The following is an 18,589-nucleotide window of genomic DNA, read 5'->3' as shown; positions in this document are numbered from 1 at the left end:
TTTTAAGGGTCCAGTGACCTGTGTGGTGGTACCCTACTACCCGATACCCGGGGTCTCCTTGCTGATTGGCAATGATGCCATGGCCAGGGAGGAGTCATTGACTCTGACCTGTGGGGGGGTCACTAGATCCCAGAGTAAACAGGCGGAGAGAGTGGCGGAGTCAGACATATCTTCACTCTGGCCCGAGGAGCCTAGCGCCTCGACTCCAGTTCCCGACGGTGACGTTGCGTCAGCTGAAGTCCACCCGAGCCTCCCGTCAAGCCACCCTCAGGTGCCGTGCTCCTCAGGGACCGCTCCCGCCATGTCGCGATTCAGCAGGAACGCTAATGCTAAGGTATATGTGGGAAACCTGGGCAATGGAGCAGCGAAAGCCGAGCTAGGGAGGGTCTTCGAACATTACGGACCACTCCGCAACGTATGGGTTGCTCGAAACCCACCTGGATTTGCAGTTGTTGAGTTTGAAGAGCCACGAGATGCTGAAGATTCGGTCAGAGCCCTTGATGGAAGGTTAATTTGCGGATCGCGTGTGTGCGTCGAGATGTCGAATGGCATGTCGCGGCGGCCTCGTTTCAGACGCCCTTTGGTCCGCAGGCCTTTCGACCCGAACGATCGATGTTACCAGTGCGGTGAAAGGGGTCATTACGCATATGACTGTTGTTCTCGACACCGGAGGAGTACCCGCCGCTCTAGGTCTCGGCCCGTTTCCTTCCTGTCAACGCTTCCCCCAACTTGAGTTTGGCCCCCTTGCCTCTCTATTGTGCTCTGTGTGAAGTGTAACTCTTGTAGGGTAGATATTAATGTGGTGTATGGTGTTAAGATTTGTGTGTGAAAAAAAAAAAAAAAAAAACCAAACTGGTTCATTGTTAACCTGTTAATGCCTGTTAATTGCCTGTGCGTTAATAATTGCGTTATTGTTGCGCTATTGCGTTGCGTTGTATTGTTGCGTTGTTGCGTTATTGTTGTTAATAAGTGTTAATAATTGTTAATTGCGTTAATTGCCTGTTAGCGATTACCGCCATCATCTTGCCATGTGATTTGCACCTACTACAAATACTGGTTTGAAAAACGCCGTCTATTCGACGGGGTTTTTACTTAGGGGGGGAGGACTGTGAGAAACCACCGGTGAAACCACCTGTTCTCACCCAGATTTGGTGCCCCGCCCACCGCGTGACGTGGCCTCCTTGGAGCCTCACGCGATCGGGAGGCGGTTCGGCACGTGATTGGTGGAGAGTCCAGAGAGCGCGGTCGCGATCTTGTGCAACGGACGCGGCTCGAGGGCTCCGAGTGGGAAATCTAAAAAGGGCTTTCCTTGAATCCTTCCGACAGCCGAGTTGGGCTGGTCGATTACAGTTCGGTATTTTACGAGCGAGTAACTCCAGAAGAGAACGAGTGATTCCCGGATCTCGTAGATTGGAACCGCGAGTGATTGCCTGCTTCGTGTTGGAGCTGCTGGCCGACCGTTCCTGCCGGCCTTGTGCGGTGAATTCCATCCTGTTACCCTCCGAGTCCCGGAGATCGTCGATTGGAGCCGCGAGTGATCTTACCTGCGTCCTGTTTGGAGCGTCTGTTGCCGACAGTTCCTGCAGGCTTTGTGCAGTTTATTCCATTTTGTTACCTTTCATGGTTTTGTGATCGAGCCAATAAAGCATCGTGCCTTACCCCTAGAAGGCCGATTAAAACACAACGGTGTTTATTGAGTTCTCTCTGTCCACTCCGTGGACTACTTGAAGCCCGGACATTAACGTCCGTATTCCGTGCTGGGAAACATTTCACAGGCGGGATCGCGACAATATACGTATATATAAACACACACATACACACACACATGCACACACATACACATATATATATATATAAACACATACTCACACACACACACACACACACACACACACACACACACACACACACACACACATATATATACACACACACACACACACACACACACACACACGTACACACATGCACACACATACACACACACATGCACATATATAAACACATACTCACACACACACACACACACACATATATATATAATATATATATATACACACACACACGTACACACACATATACACACACATGTACACCGACACACATGCATACACATACACACACACACACACACACACACACACACACACACACACACACACACACACACACACACACCTACACATGTCCCACGGCACATGTATATATCCCACATCCCACATGTATATACATGTTTAAAGTGTACATGCCTCTCCCTCCTCCCTCCTCCTTCCCCCGCCCGGCAACGCCAGGTACTTCTGCTCGTAACTAATAAAATAAAAACGAAGAAATATCTCTCAGCAATTTCCCGTCTGTTAATTTATATATTTTACAAATGTGAATGACACGTCCATGCACACGTGAAATGGAGTTTGTTTTTTCACACGTGAAATGAACACCTGAACCTTTACTTCCGGATAATAATGTTGAATGAAATAAGAACGAAGAAATATATGTCGGCATCATTGTTGACGTTTTTGTGACGACTGTCATCAAACGGAAAAGTAATATATCTTAACGGAAAATAAAAAGCGAATTTTAAATATATGTCGACGTTTTCCCCGACTGTTATTTTAGGCGGTGTATTTTCGTGTATCATCATGGCACGATTTTAAAAAATATAACTCTGCATTTTCCCGTGTGTGCATGAATGTTCTCAATTATTTCTGACACCGAGTCTAAAACCATCGATAAAAATTAAATCAGATGGTGAATTCGATATAAAATCGTGAGGGGGACTCAATGAATGGGCTTTATTTTACTGGCCTTTGAGAATTCATTTCGTTCTATAAACGGAAATTTTCATCGGATTTTCTTCCCGTTTTTTCAACTGAGTCTAAATCTATGTTAGCGACTGTGAAAAATGAAATGATATATCGAATTTGATTTGAAATAAAACTGGGAGAGAAGCAAGACACCATGGGCCTACAAAACAGGCCTCAAAGCTATGCGAGTTAATAAAATGGTGGATATTTGTTTATATGAATGAAGCCTCTCCCAGAATTGGTGGAGCTACTCTCTCAACGGAGTAAGCCACACCCCCAGACAGACAGACAGAATCACCTTCGCCTATTATGATATAGATAAGGAAGATGTCTGTGTGTCTGTCTGTTTGTCACCATTTTCTCAGTTGGCTGAACGGATCTTCGTCAAACTTTCAGAGGTTCATCAGTAAGTGCCTCGGAGTGTTTTAGGCCAAAAAAAAATTATGAAAAAAAAGATCGTTTTTTAGGATTTTTTTTGAAAAAAAATAAAATAAAATAAAAATCGCTCGATTAGTGCCTCAGCCTTTTAAAATTAATGACAGTTCTATAAAAGTACACATTCACATAATTAAACACAAAACAATCACCAGACATTTGAATACAAATAAATCGAACAATTCTGGAAGTGTACAAATTAGGTAGTATGGCTTCTTCTTCCTGATCGGCATCACACTTAACTCAGAAACGTGAGCCTCATTCACCCACCAGCATATATATGATCCCCCTTCCTCTCCTGCCTCCCCCCTCCCCTCCCCTTCCTCCCCCCCTCACCCGCTCTCCTCCCCTCCTCCCCCCTCCCCTCCCATTCCCTTCCTCCCTTCCCCTCCCATTCCTTTGCTCCCCTCCCCTCCCATTCCCTTCCCCCCTCCCCTCCCATTCCCTTACCCTCCTCCCCTCCCATTCCCTTACCCTCCTCCCCTCCCATTCCCTTACCCTCCTCCCCTCCCATTCCCTTCCCCCCTCCCCTTTCCCTCCCCTCCCCAACCCCCCTCCCGTCCCCAGCCCGGCAACGCCGGGCACTTCTGCTATTTTTTTTTATAACAAAAGGTCAAGGTTGCATGAAATCTTCAATTTTCATCCGATTGACTTGAAATTTAAGCAGGGTTTGCACATTGGGTTGCTGAAGCCTGTTGATTTTGTGGTCTAAAGGTAAAAGTCACCTAAAATTGTCAATGTTTTTGTATTTTTGTTAGATATTTTCGGGGGCAGAAGAGATCAAGGTTTTGGATGGTGGAAGATAAGAGATGGTGGTGAACAACTGTTTTGAAGACCTGGAGGGAGGAGTGGGATAGAAGAGAGTGAGGGAGTTTGTTCCAGAGGTGGGAGGAAAGAGAAATGAAGGAGTGAAGGTGAGCAGAGAGTCTTGATTTTGGCAATTTCAACAGAAGAGCGTTATTGGAAGATCTTGTGTGACCTGTACGAATATTTGGGGGACAGAGCACAGATAGAGCTGGGGGAGGGAGGCCAGACAGGAGTCGGTAGAAGACAGAAAGACCACCAACCTGCCTGTGGTGAGTGAGTGAAAGGCCCTCGGAGTTAGCTTCATCGTGGGAGATTCCAATTATTCTGAAAACTTTGGTTTCAACAGCGTGAAGCCCAGCTGAGTGTGAGGCAGGAGCAACGGCCCAGCGAAGAGAACAGTATTCCATTGAGCTGCAGATGAAAGCCTTGTATGTGGTGAGGAGCTCAGGTGTGCCAAAGAAGGACTTCACACGACTGAGCATGCCCAGTCGGCGACTGGCTTTGGAGGCCAGCTTGGAAATGTGGTTTTCCCAGGAAAGATCATGGCAGATAGTGAGACCCAAAAGCTTGAGCGACAGAACTTCTTGGAGAGGATTGTTGAGAAAGGAGATGGGAGGGTTGTCCAGTCGGTCTTTTTGGAGAGACATAGTCAGAGTGTGAGATTTGTCAAGATTGAAAGACATGTTTCACTTGTTTGACCAGTCTGTGATTTTGTCTAGGTCTGCTGAGAGTGAGGAGGCTGCAGACTGCTGATCTGAGGGATGAGGAATGGAGCGGCAGAGAGTGGAGTCATCAGCAAAGAGATTTGTTTTTGGGTTTTTTTGTATAAAGAATCGAGGCTCGTGAATATATCCTTGTGATAGAGGATTTTCCGTAGAGTCGGAGAGATCATTAATGAAGACCAGAAAAAGCACAGGGCCCAGAACACTGCCTTGGGGAACTCCAGCCTGACAGGAAGGGGAGAGGAGAGAAATCCATTCAGGGCCACACGTTGAGTATGACCAGAGAGGAAGTCCGCAAGCCATGTGTGGATATTTCCATGGATTCCAGAGGAGGAGAGTTTGGTGAGCAGAGCTGGGTGCCAGACCGTATCGAAGGCATGTGATATGTCAAGGGAGACGGTTCTGATTTCCTGTTTGGCATTGAGGACCTCCATCCATTGTTGAGACAGCAGAAGCAGCATGTCCAGAGTAGAGTGACCTGGTCTGAATCCAAATTGATGATCGGAGATCAAGCCATTGGAGAAGAGGAAGGATTTGATATCCTAAGCAATGATGGATTCCATTACTTTGCTGATAATTGGGAGCAGGCTGATTGGTCTGGAGTTGCAAGGATCTGTTTTTGCACCTTTTTGTGTAAAGCACTGATGTTTGCTGATTTCCAAGATCCTGGCAGATGACCTTGAGCAAAAGAGAGGGTGAAAAGAACAGCGAGAGGGTGAGACAGCGGAAGAGCAGGATTTTAGACCCGTGGGCTGATGCCGTCTGGTCCAGTTGCAGAATCAATCGAGGTTTGACAAAGTAAAGTGGGGGTGGTTGGAGGGTGGACAGAGTTGGCTGAGGACGGAGGGGACTGGAGGAGTGTCATGGTCAAGGCAGGGCAGGAGCTTGGTACCGGTGGACCTCACCCCTTATAAAGGGAAGAGGAGGAAAACGACAACAACTGCCCACATTTTGTTAACACGTCCAAAGGTTCCAGTACCTTTTTATTTTCTGATATGCAAGTATTATGTTATTGGGTTGTCCGTCCATGGGTCCACTGCAATAACTTGTGTATCATTAAAAGGATTTTTTTTACCAAACTTGGGACAAGTATGTTATATCATAGCAAAATAATATCGTGTTATGTCGCCGGTGATTAAGATCTCTTAACTTCTGGACCCTTCAGCAGACACAAAAACAGACAAGGGGAAAGATAAATAAAATAAAATAAATTGTTTTATTGGTCAGCCAGTACGAGGCTTTTAACTGACGTCGGCAGTGCCAGATGGCACGATGCCGCTCACCTGGGAAGCGCGCCAACAATAGCGCCGAGTCGCTCTCCACTGCGCCACAAATGTGAGGCAATTCGTGCGGCCGGTCCTGCTTTGCTCTCCACTCCCTCCGAAAGGCAACGTGGCTCCAGCTACACCGAGAGCACCACAGTTCAACAACACCCCTTGGCAAGAAACTGCTTCAGCAGCACTGACACTATATAACATAGTATGCCACATCAAATGGGGTATTTTCAAAAATAGGCATTGGAAAAGTAGCTTCCTCGTAAGTTTTGGAGCAGAGCTGTCTAATTAGAAATGTCTTATTTTGATACATGTGGTGGGAGGAGGTTGCAGTAAAGACGTGGACCAAATGTCCTTTAATGGTGTAATAATTCTTTGATATTTAGATAATCCTTTACCTCGACTGAATAAATGTCTTATTGACCTCATTTATATTTGAAAGTTTTAAACTTTGTGTCCTTCAAAAGACTGACACTGAATTGTTTGCAGGTGATGTCTATCCTGTGAAAGTGGAATGCATACAAAACAACGATTCCTCTGTCTCAGAAGCTTTGAGATGTGCTTGTGTAAAGAAAGAGTCAGATGTTCCTTTGACAAATGGCAGTGCTGCCTGCATTGCAACTGGTGAGCAGAAACCTCCAAAATTACCATTCAGGGCTGAATTTATGAAGGCACTTGGTGAGCATCTTGCTCACAAATGCGTAAACCTTAAACCCTGTCAAAACGATTGTTACGTTTGTGGGGGTAGGGGATGGAATACCTCAGTCGAGATAGAATCGTTTCGGTTTAGAATACTCCGTGTGCATCGTGAAGCCATCTCGATGTATCAAAGTAGGCTGTCTGTCCGGGTAAGAGCGTTTGCATGTCTCCACACAAAGGGGTGGAGCTTGTGTTAAGAAAATAGGGACTATACGATTAACTCCCCAGTTTGTAGTTGCCCTCGGTGATTTCTCCTCATGTATATTGCAAATAAAAAGCCATGCCACAAACGCTCCATTCGCTCACCGTGCTGCCACGGCCAACAGAAACGGCATTTGCCAATCATGCCAGTGGCTCTGCCTCGCGACCGCTGACGTCATTCGAACATTCCCAAACAGAGATTGGACTCCGCCCCCCAAGGCCCTGTAACGAGGAGGCCACGCCCCCGCCTTCGAGATTGGTGTAGGCGCGATGGGATGATTAAGTGGGGCTCGGTGTTTGGACAGAGTGTGACCTCAGCATGGAACATTGGAGAGTTGAAAAAGGAGAGGCTATCTCGTCGGCTGGCTCTCTTGGTCCTGGCTTTCATAGCGAGTGGAAGCATCTCTCTCTCTCTCTCTCTCTCTCTCTCTCTCTCTCTCTCTGTCTCTGTCTTTGTCTCTGTCTCTGTCTCTGTCTCTCTGTCTCTGTCTCTCGTGTTCTTGGTCGCTGGAGGAAACAGCTGCGTTTTCATGACTGGCTGTGCTGTGGAGTGATTTCAGAGCCTTTGTGAATTGTTGGCACCATTAAGGAAGAGATTGGTGTGGCCGTCGAAGAGGAGCCAGAAAGCGACGCTTCGCAGGGCTCGTGGCGGTTCAAAAGGAGGGGGGAGCAACCGATGGCTGCTTGCACAAGTTACGTCACGTTTGTAGTGCAGCAGAAGAGCGATTCAGCGCCATCTTGCTCCCGTCGACGATCGGACCGTTGGCCGAACTGCGGGACCCATTCAACCACCACCAAATGTCCACAAGCCCTCGTTTGAAACGCAAAGCTGAGTGCCGGCAGATTATTAGTGCATTTTATTTCTTTATCTTTCCCTTGTCTGTATATGAGTCTGATGGAGACATCTCGCATGAGGATATGAGGTTTAGTTGCCTCACCTTTTGTTGTCTTTTACATTACTGTGAATACATTTATATTTGTTGAATTTTACTTTTTGTCCTGGTTCGTTTTCTTTGTTTTGTGGGTTCGGAATAACCCCGTGTGTTTCCAATCAGAAAAGAGCCTTCCCACGTGCGCCAAAAGCTGCTGCCATGTTTTTTGGTTTGTATGCTTCGGAGTTAAAGCTCGTTTCGGCCATTCGTCCTCTTGGGGTTTTAACCCGGGGACGCGACAGCTGTTGTCGAGGAGTGGGATTTGAACCCACTAAAATAAAAAAATAAAAAGCTGTTGTCAGGTCGTGTGAGTGTGACACCCGCTGAGTGCATATTGCGCTCACCTTTTGGACTCAAAATTTTAAATGGTCGCCTTTCTTTCATCAAGGGGGAGGTGATCGTCATGACCTGGATGTCCAAATTTTTATTTGATTGGTGTCGGGAAAGAGCGCAAGGCAGCGCGTTGCTAAATTCAAATTCTTTGTTTTTCTGAGGGAAATTGCACGCGCGTGGAAAAACTGCTCGTCACGTTATGGCAGAAGTGAATGAAATCGAGGAGCAGATGGAGGTTTCTGAGGGACACGGAAGCGGGCCGGTGGCAGATTTAAAAAAAAATTTTTTGAGGATAGGGTTGGAACCACCCCCGTCCCGAGCGTTTGAACCCCCTCTCCCACGATGTCGGAACCAGGGACGCAGGGAACAGGTGCGATGTCCGACCAGGTCTTAGTTCAATTATTTATGGAAATGAAGGGAATGGGTGAACAAATGAGGGCAATGGGTGAACGTTTGGAGGGACAAATTAATGGATTGAAAGGAGAAATGAAGGGCATGAACAAGCAATTGGAAAACAAAATTGAGGAAATAAATGAACAATTGGATGAACAAAGGAATGAAATGAGGGGAATGAACGAGCGATTGGAAAACAAAATTAATGCCAGAACTAACAAAATTGATGGAATGGAGGGAAAAATTGGGGAATTATCACAAGAACTTGGGGAACAAATTGATAACACATTTGGGGAGCAGGAGGGGAAATGTGTGTTGGAAGAGGACCTGTATGGCTATTGGACCTGTGTGGATGTCAGAATGCACCAACAGGGAGAGGAATTGGGACTTTTGCAGCACCAGGGCGGTGCTTTGGAGCAAGAGGTAAAAATATTGGAGGCTCGTGTTATGGAACCAGAGCGGGCATTTATAGATAAAGACTTATATTGGGGCCACAATTGGGTTGGGAAATTGTGAATGAAATGGTACAGGAGCGGCCAAGCACTTTGCACAATCTCATCAAGGAGGTGGTTGCTTGGGTCCAACAGAGTCTGGGGGATGAGGTGAGGCGGGCCGTTAAATACCTCCAGCATGAGATTAAGGTGACCGAGGGGACCCTCACCACAAGCCACATTTGGGCACAGGAGGTTCCACAATTGAATACCCAGCTGGGGGGTGGAGGGGGGGTGTTTTGGCCCCAAGCTGGATTCGGACATGCGGGAGTCGGGAAAAAGAGCCTCGGAAAAGGTAATCCCCATAGTGAATTTGGAACAGCTGCAGGGAGGGGCGGAAAAACCCAAAGGGATTTGACCTGCTGGGTTTTGACCTTCTTTTTTTCTTTTTTTTTGTGTACAAGTTCGAGGCGCATGAAAGAGTGAACATTAATCGCACAAAAATTCAAACTGACACATAAAACACAAAATAAGGGGAGAGGTGGACAAGATGGGGAGAGAGGGGGAAGGACACAAACACAACATTTGAGAGCAGGGACATCGAGAGAACTGTGGGAGGGAGAGGGCTTGGGGGGAGGTGGGAGAGGTATAAAACATATGGACACTGCAAGGACTTCCAGGAAAGAAGTTGGAATTTCAAAAAAGTGTATCTGGGGTGAATTAGCGGGGGTAGAAAATATCAAGGTTGTGGATGGGGGAAGATAAGAAATGGTGGTGAACAGCTGTTTTAAAGACCTGGAGGGAGGAGTGGGATTGAAGGGAGTGGGGGAGTTTGTTCCAGAGGCAGGAGAAAAGAGGAATGAAAGAGTTAAGGTTGTTTTTTTTTTTGTTTTTTTTTTGTATACAAGATCGAGGCTCGTGAAAGAGCGAACATTAATCACACAGAAAGACAAACAGACACACAAAACAAATAACATCGGGAGCGGTAGACAAGATGGGGAGAGAGGGGGAAGGACACAAACACAACATTTGAGAGCAGGGACCGAGAGACATGGAGACATCGAGAGAACTGTGGGAGGGAGAGGGCTTTGGGCGGGAGGCATGGGAAGGGGGGGGGGGTGGGAGAGGTATAAAACATATGTACACTGCCAAGACTTTCAGGAAAGAAGTTGGAATTTCAAACAAGGTGGATCTGGGGTGAATTAGTGGGGGTAGAAAAGATCAAGGTTTTGGATGGGGGAAGATAAGAGATGGTGGTGAACAGCTGTTTTGAAGACCTGGAGGGAGGAGTGTGATTGAAGTGAGTGTGGGAGTTTGTTCCAGAGGCGGGAGAAAAGAGGAATGAAAGAGTGAAGGTGAGCAGAGAGCCGAGATTTCGGCAGTTTAACCATCAGAGGGTGGCTGGCAGATCTTGTGCGACCTGTAGGAATATTTGGGGGACAGAGCACAGAGAGAGCTGGGGGAGCAAGGCCGGAGAGGAGTCGGTAGAAGACAGAAAGACCACCTACCTGCCTGCGGTGAGTGAGCGAAAGGCCCTCAGAGGGCAGAGAGCAGAGAGCCTAGATTTTGGCAGTTTAACCATAAGAGGGTTGCTGGTAGATCCTGTGCGACCTACAGGAATATTTGGGGGACAGAGCACAGAGATAGCTGGGGGAGCAAGGCCGGAGAGGAGTCTGCAGAAGACAGAAATACCACCAACCTGTCTGCAGTGAGTGAGTGAAAGGCCCTCGGAGTTAGCTTCATCGCAGGAGATTCCAATTATTCTGAAAACTTTGGTTTCAACAGCGTGAAGCCCAGCTGAGTGTGAGGCAGGAGCACCGGCCCGGAGGGGGGAACAGTGTTCCATTGAGCTGCGGATGAAAGCCTTGTATGTGGTGAGGAGCACAGGTGTGCCAAGGAAGGACTTCGCACGACGGAGGATGCCCAGTCGGCGACTGACTTTGGAGGCCAGCTTGGAAATGTGGTTTTCCCAAGAAAGATCATGGCAGATCGTGAGACCCAAAAGCTTGAGCAACACAACTTCTCGGAGAGGATTGTTGAGAAAGTAGATGGGAGGGTTTTTCAGTCAGTTTTTTCGGAGAGACATAATAAGAGTGGGTGATTTGTCAGGATTGAAAGATATGTTCCACTTGTTTGACCAGTCTGTGATTTTGCTCAGGTCTGCAGAGAGTGAGGAGGCTGCAGTCTGCCGATCTGAGGGATGAATGGAGTGGAAGAGAGTGGAGTCATCAGCAAAGAGATAGAGAGGATTTTCCAGAGAGTCGGAGAGATCATGGATGAAGACCAGAAAAAGCACAGGGCCCAGAACACTGCCTTGGGGAACTCCAGCCAGAACAGGAAGGGGAGATGAGAGAAATCCATTCAGGGCCATACGTTGACTACGACCAGAGAGGAAGTCCACAAGCCATGCATGGAGATTTCCATGGATACCATGGGAGGAGAGTTTGGTGAGCAGAGCTGGGTGCCAGACCGTATCGAAGGCACGTGATATGTCAAGGGCGACAGCTCTGATTTCCTGTTTGGCATTGAGGACCTCCATTCATTGTTGAGACAGCAGAAGCAACATGTCCAGAGTAGAATGACCGGGGCTGAATCCAAATTGATGATCAGAGATCAAGCCATTGGAGAAGAGAAAGGATTTGATATCCGAAGCAATGATGGATTCCATGACTTTGCTGATAATTGGGAGCAGCGTGAGTGGTCTGTAGTTGCAAGGATCTGTTTTTGCACCTTTTTTGTGTAAAGCGGTAATGTTTGCTGTTTTCCCAGATGCTGGCAGATGGCCTTGAGCAAAATAGAGGGTGAAAAGAAGAGAGAGAGGGTGAGATAGAGCGGCAGAGCAAGATTTTAGGACCCGTGGGCTGATGCCATCTGGTCCAGTTGCAGAATCAGAGTCGAGGTTTGACAAAAACTTCTCCACCTTGTCAGGAGAGAAGGACACAGAGTCCAGGAGCAGTTGGGTTCAACTGGGTGAGGTGGGAACAGAGAGAGATGGGTTTGGGACACAAGATTTTGAGGCAAACACAGAGTTGAGGCATTCGGCTTTGTCACGTGCGGTGTCAACTGTGTAGCCATTTGAGGTAAGGCAGGGGATGGAGGGGGAACAAACACCAGAAACGGATTTGACCAGACGCCATCAGGATTTGGAGGAAGGAGACAGGTTTGAGAGTTCATTCTTGAGTGTGGAGAGATAGTGCTTCCTGGCACTCCTGAGGGTAGACACACACTTGTTCCGAGCTTGGTGGAAGGAACTGAGATTGCCTTCAGTTGGATTTGCCTTTCAAGAGGCAAAGGCAAGTTGTTTCAGGGCAACTGCCTCACCACAAGATTCAGTGTAGCATGGACGGGAGGAAGGGTAAGACAACTGAAGACGAGATGGGATAAATCTGTGCATGAGAGAGAGCAGTTTACTTTGGAAGAATTTCCATGAAGAGTTGATGTCAGAGGCAGTAGATATGGGAAATCAGTCCAGATGATTGATGGCTGCTTGCAGACAGTGCCAGTCAGCCTGAGTGAAATGCCAGACTCGTCGGCGCTGAGGAGGCTCTCTGAGAATGGCCAGAGAGATGTCCACTTTAACAAGCACATGATCCAAAGAACCGATTGGAGCAGAAGAAGAGAAGCAGACATTTGCAGGGAAGTTTGTCATAGCCAAGTCTTGAAGAGAAGATACTCCATTGACTGAGATCCGGGTCAGGAAATTGACCGTTTGCATCAGTCCCAATGAGTCGCAGAAGTCCTTTGCTGCTGTGCCATAGCTGGTGAGAGAGAGGAACCTACACCCAGCCAGCTGGCATGATGACAGTTGAAGTTGCCACATATGTGGAAGAGAGAGTTTGGATGAGTTGATAGAAGTTGGTCCATGTTGTCAGCAAAATGTAAATGGAGTCATCACTGTTTGGAGGACGGTACAGAACACATATTAACAAAGGGTGGGAGCGGAGAGGAAGCCGTAGCCAGAGGTACTCCTTGGGGTGGGGTGGAGAGAGGGCAGTGCAAGGAGAGTGAGGAAGAGGGTTTTCGATAAAGATAGCAACCCCACCACCAGGACGAGGCTCGGGTCTATCATACCGGAGGAGTGAGTAATCAGGAAGGGATATTAAGGAATCGGAGACATCTTGAAGGAGGGAAATTTCTGTTGAGCAGATCAAGTCTGGATTGTCAGAAGCAACCTGAATGGAGAGATCAATCAGGTTTGAGCGAAGGCCCGGATGTTTGAGGTCCATACCATTAATGAGGGGGAGCATCGAGTGCAGGACAGGGGTGGGGAGGTGTAGGGTCAGATGAAGGATGAGAGGGGGAGGTAGGGAGAGCAGTTGATAGTGTATCAGAGATTACAGAGGAGTTACAAGAAGGGGAAGGTTGAGGAGGATGAAAGGTTTGATGGTGATGGGATGAGGCACAGTGAGGGGTTGTTTGAGGGGGGGGGGGCAGAGGAAAGTAGAAGGTTGGGGGAGGTGGAGGTATGAGATAGAAGGGAGATGAAGTGGGGAGGAGGCAGCTTTGAGGAGGAGGGGGAATGGGGGAGAATTGGAGAGGGATGGTCTGGCGGGGGGGGGGGGGGGAGATTTGAAGGGGAGGGGTTGGGGGGAGTTTTGAAGGGGAGGGGGGAGGGGGGAGTTTAGGAGGGGAGGGGCAAGGGCAGAGTTTAGGAGGGAAGGGGCAAGGGGGGAGATTTGGAGGGGAGGGGCAAGGGGGGAGTTTAGAAAGTGGATGATTAATTAAAGACTAACATTTATAACAATTTGGGTTTATTGTGATTTTCAAGTTAGCGATCCGTTTAAGAATGATGGAGGGGTGGAATGAATGTGAATTTAGAGCATGTAGTGAGGAAGAATTATAAGAGATTGATTTTTTTTTTAAGTGGAATGAGTTGAAGAGGAAATTGAAAAGACCCTTTTAAAAAGGAAGAAAAACAGCGTGTTGTAATATCCCAATGAAAAAAACACTGCAGGGGAAAGCTTAAACATATTTAAACAGAACCGTGAAGAACAATCTAATATTCACAAAAATACCAACAGGGATAGGGCCTAGAGGGACAACCACAAGTCACGTGAACAGGGCAAAAGGTGGAAGGCAAGGAGATAATGGGAGCGGGGCAACACAGCGCACATGGACAGAAGCACACGCTGAGACAACAGCACACGTGGAGAGAGGGAAATTAATGTTTTTTTTGTTTGTTTGTTTGTTTTGGGGGGGGGGGGGGTGGTTTAAAACGTTAGACAAAGAGTAGATGTTCGGGGAAGTTCGGGGGATAAGGGAAAAATCTAAGAACCAAGCAAAAACAGCGAAGGAAATGTTACGGATTCGTCACTTCCGTTGTTGTGGTTTTCATCCCCTTGAAACATTTCTGGTTCTATGTAGTATTATTATTATTGTTTGAGGGAAATAGCCATTATTATTGTCACAAGGTAAAAATGTAAATGTTAAATGAAACAGGAAACCGGATCTGGAACCGGAAGACGAAGAAGAAGAGGAGGAAAAAAAACGAAGGCGGGGCAAAAGTCGGACAAGAAGCTGGTCGCTTCAAGCTCTGGAGCGATCGTTGTCGAAAGAAAGTCGTGAGTTAACTTTGAGTTTCCTTGAAAGGAATTCCTGCGATAGGTGTTATCGCTGGGATTGATAAACCTGCGTGGTCAGGCTTGGCGTTGGGATTCTGACGAATCATCGCCGGCTCGTTTCGACTCAAGTACGAGCCGTCGGCCATTTCCTCGCGCTTTGTTCATCGCAAAAGGTCTTTGCTACGCATCAGTTCTGTCACCATCCTGTCGTCTGTCGGGGATGTGTGTGCGCAACACGGAGTTTGAAGATTAATATGCGGTTCGCCGACTGAACAGTGAACATTCATATCTGGAGGGCGCCTTTGGATTTCCCATTCCTCCGTGAGTTTGCGTGACACGGTTTTGGACCACGTGACTCTTTATGCCGCTTTGGCCGCCTACGCCTGTGAGCTGTTTTGGCAGTGTGACCGGTCCTGTCATCTGAACGGGGTTCGGGTTTCGATTTGATCTCGCTCTGACACTCGCTGGAGGTGATCACCTTTGAGCTATAGAGACATTGGGGAGTGTTCTTTTCACTCACTTGGAGCACAGTGAGTTATCTTATCCTAGCTGATGATACCATCATAAGATGTGATGATTGTACTTCTGATTGCCATTATTGTTGTACCGTTATTCTTGTGTGATTGTTAATACATTACTTGTTTGTTGATAACCATTGGTGTGGTTTCAATTTTGATTTTTGACACGGAATAACATCTTTTTCTGCCGTGGCTCCTCTTGGGGCTCGAAGGTACACTGTGACCAGGGGGTCGGGGAGGAGCACGTAACAGAAATTGGGGGCTCGTCCAAATTGGGGGCTCGAAATTGGGTCTTCGTCCGAGATTAAATTCCGTAATAACACTCATCCAGGATTAAATTCCCTGATAATTCATCCGGGAGAGAATTCCCTAGCATTCCCAAAATTCCCAAATTTGGAATTTTTCTAACATTCCCAAATTTTTCAAAAAATTTGGAAATTTTTGTTTGAAGGTTAACAGCTGCTAACTAATAGTCACCATGGTGTTTGACGCAGGAGAGTTTGCGGCGTCCCCTAATGAGGCACAGTTCCAAGAATTAAAAAAATCGGAACTCTTGATATTGGCCAGACATTTTAACTTGGAGGTCAGAGTTAGTATGAAGAAGGCAGAGATACAGACATTGGTGGTTGAATCTCTGGTGGGACAGGGAACATGGACAGAGGTAGCCTTAGATTGGTTACCCGAGGAAAAAGAAAATGTGGAGCTCCGGAAAATGGAGATGCAACTGCAGAGCCAGGAAAGGTTAAAAGCAGAGGAAAGGAAAGCAGAAGAAAGAACAGCAGGGGAAAGAGCAGAGGAAAGGAGAGCTGCAAGTGAACTCGAGGCGAGAAGAGCAGAGGAAAGGAGAACTGAAAGGGAACTCGAAGATAGAAGAGAAAAGGAAAGGGCAGAGGAACGAAGAGCCGAAAGGGAGTTAAAGGAACGTGACATGGAGTGTCAGAGGGAACTTAAACTCAAGGAGCTGCAAATAATGGAAGAACGGGGAGAGGTAACATCCATGCCGGCTAGTTCGTCAACTAGTCAGAACACCTGGGATGTTGGTAGGCATGTGAGGCTGGTTCCACCCTTCAATGAAAAGGAGGTAGCCAACATTTTTTTTACACTTTGAGAAAGTGGCTCGAATGCTAAAATGGCCTGAGGATTCCTGGACCATGTTAGTGCAAAGTGTTCTGGTGGGTAAAGCTCAGGATATTTTTTCGGCTCTACCAATTGACCAATGTGCAGATTATGAGATAGTGAAGAAAACCATTCTCAAAGCCTATGAATTGGTCCCTGAAGCTTACCGGCAAAAATTCCGGAATGCCAGGAAGAGGGAGAGTGAGACCCATGTGGAGTTTGCCAGAATGAAGGAAACCATGTTTGATCCGTGGTGTGATTCGAAAGGGGTTGGGAAAGACTTCAAACTGTTGCGACAATTGATCCTGGTGGAGGAATTGAAACCTTGTGTCCACGCGGACATTAAAGTACATCTGGAGGAAAAGAAGGTACCAGAGTTGTATGAGGCAGCAACCGTGGCAGACGACTATGCCTTGACACACAGGATGGGGTTCCACAAACCTAACTTCTCGCCTAAAATTAGCCAGGGGTGTTACGGTACATCCGGTGTGGAAAACGAAAATTCATGGGCGCGGCCTAGAGGGGACTATGAGGACAAATCTGATACCGCGACTTTTAGGGATCAGAAGACTACAGTTCCAAGACAGACCTATCTTCCGGGGGGCTCGAGGCAAACCACGAGTTTCTCCTCCGGGCCGACTTGCGCTTTTTGCAAGAAACCTGGACACTTGATGTCCCACTGTTATGCCCTGGAAAGGAAAAATCAGGAGCGGAGTCAGACTAGTACAACTCCAAATGCATTGGCAAATGTGAGAAATCGCCCTCAAACGGGTTACAAACCATTTATTTCAGAGGGGTTTGTGTCACTGGATGGAGACTTGACTAACCAGAGACCTGTTAGGGTGTTGAGGGACACAGGAGCACATCAATCTTTGATGCTTGAGGGCATTTTGCCATTGTCAGGGAAGACGGCAACTGGTGTTCATGTTCGTTTACAGGGGGTTGGTGGCTGTGTTAAAGCTCCACTTCATGTCATCCATTTAGAGTCTGATTTGGTGTCAGGACCGGTCACCGTAGGTTTACAAGCCACTCTTCCTGTAGAGGGAGTATCTTTTGTTATCGGGAATGATTTGGCCGGTGGTCAAGTTTCTGGTAACCCGATGTTTGTTGAAAAGCCTAGTATGGAAAATAACACCGCACAGTTAGAGCAGGAGATTCCGGGTATCTTACCATCCTGTACCGCGACTCGTGTTATGAGTAGGAAGCGCCCTGACGAGAAGAGGAAGTACCCTGAAACTAAGTGTCAGCACGCACAAGTCAGGGATGGAGGCAGTGTTGGCAAGCTCTTTGTAGGTGGACTGAACTTCAACACAAAGGAAGATGTTCTGGACTCTGTCTTCGGCAGATATGGACCCCTCTTGGAAGTGCTGCTGATAAAAGACAGGGAGACGCAAAAGTCAACAGGGTTTGGCTTTGTCACGTTTGAAAACACAAGCCGCCAAAGATGCAGAAAAGGATTTGGATGGCAAGGATTTGGAGGGTCGGACCCTAACAGTAGAGAAGGCAGGCCATAGGCGTCGAGGAGGCTACAGAGGAGGAAAATGTGGAGGTAGTTTCAAGGGTGGCTATGGCTCCCGGGGTGGGAGTAGTAGTTTTGGTGGTGGCCGCAGTCGATATTACTATGGAGGCTCCCAGAGGTACGGCAGCTCCCGAAGGGATGATTATCAGGGTAGTGGCCGAGAAGGAGACCGCTATCCACGTGACTACAGCGACAAGCGGTCCAACCGTGATTATTATGAAAGTTAGGAAGAGTTGAAGCACTGAATGCTGCGGAGCAGCTGAGCCAAGATTCCTACACAGATTAACCGGGAACACCACGTTCCTAAAGGCGTCCATGTAGTGAATACTTCCAGGCCTCACCACCCAACAACCATGGAACCTGGCTCTCAGCTCGGCCTCACGGAAAAAGTGCTATAGATTTGTTTGCCTTTGGATTTTTGATCACAACCCCTTAACCTTCATTCAAAAGAAACTAAAAATAAAAATCAGAGGTTGATGAGATGGAGTTTGGCTTTGCAGGGGTTCAACTTGGAAATTGAGCATGTAAAGGGCAGGGTCAATGTCGTTGCTGATGCTCTGTCCAGAGTGAATTAACTTTGGAAATCTCTGTAAGTTGTTTGAAGTTTTGTTGCTTTATTTTTGGGAAATATTGATTATTGTTGCTCACGGAAATTGATGATTTGGGGTGTGAGTCTACTTTTGTTTGTTTAAATAATTTTGCCTACAAAGAAAGTTTTCACTATGTTCAAACTTTCTTTCTTGAGGGGGGGAAGTGTTACGGATTCGTCACTTCCGTTGTTGTGGTTTTCATCCCCTTGAATCATTTCTGGTTATATGTAGTATTATTATTATTGTTTGAGGGA

The 18,589-nt window shown here is 47.2% G+C and overlaps 1 protein-coding gene across 3 annotated transcripts in view; it reads left to right on the top strand.

Moving 5' to 3' along the window:
• The window catches only part of LOC137415062 (uncharacterized), a 92,401-nt gene that overhangs the window by 55,498 nt on the left and 18,314 nt on the right, over positions 1–18,589 (top strand). For 2 of the 3 annotated variants that reach the window (XM_078770205.1, XM_078770204.1), the window contains one exon: positions 6,532–6,666. The exons of the other annotated variant lie outside the window; for it this stretch is intronic. In XM_078770205.1, coding sequence (XP_078626331.1) covers positions 6,532–6,666 — 135 coding nt within the window. The remainder of the gene's footprint in view (positions 1–6,531; positions 6,667–18,589) is intronic. 3 annotated transcript variants of the gene reach the window in all.

Source organism: Myxine glutinosa, chromosome 1 (assembly GCF_964187855.1).
Source record: "Myxine glutinosa chromosome 1, kmMyxGlut1.1, whole genome shotgun sequence".
In the NCBI taxonomy this organism is placed as follows: domain Eukaryota; kingdom Metazoa; phylum Chordata; class Myxini; order Myxiniformes; family Myxinidae; genus Myxine; species Myxine glutinosa.
Note: the sequence above shows the minus strand (reverse complement) of the source record. Positions and strands in the feature narration are given on the sequence as shown.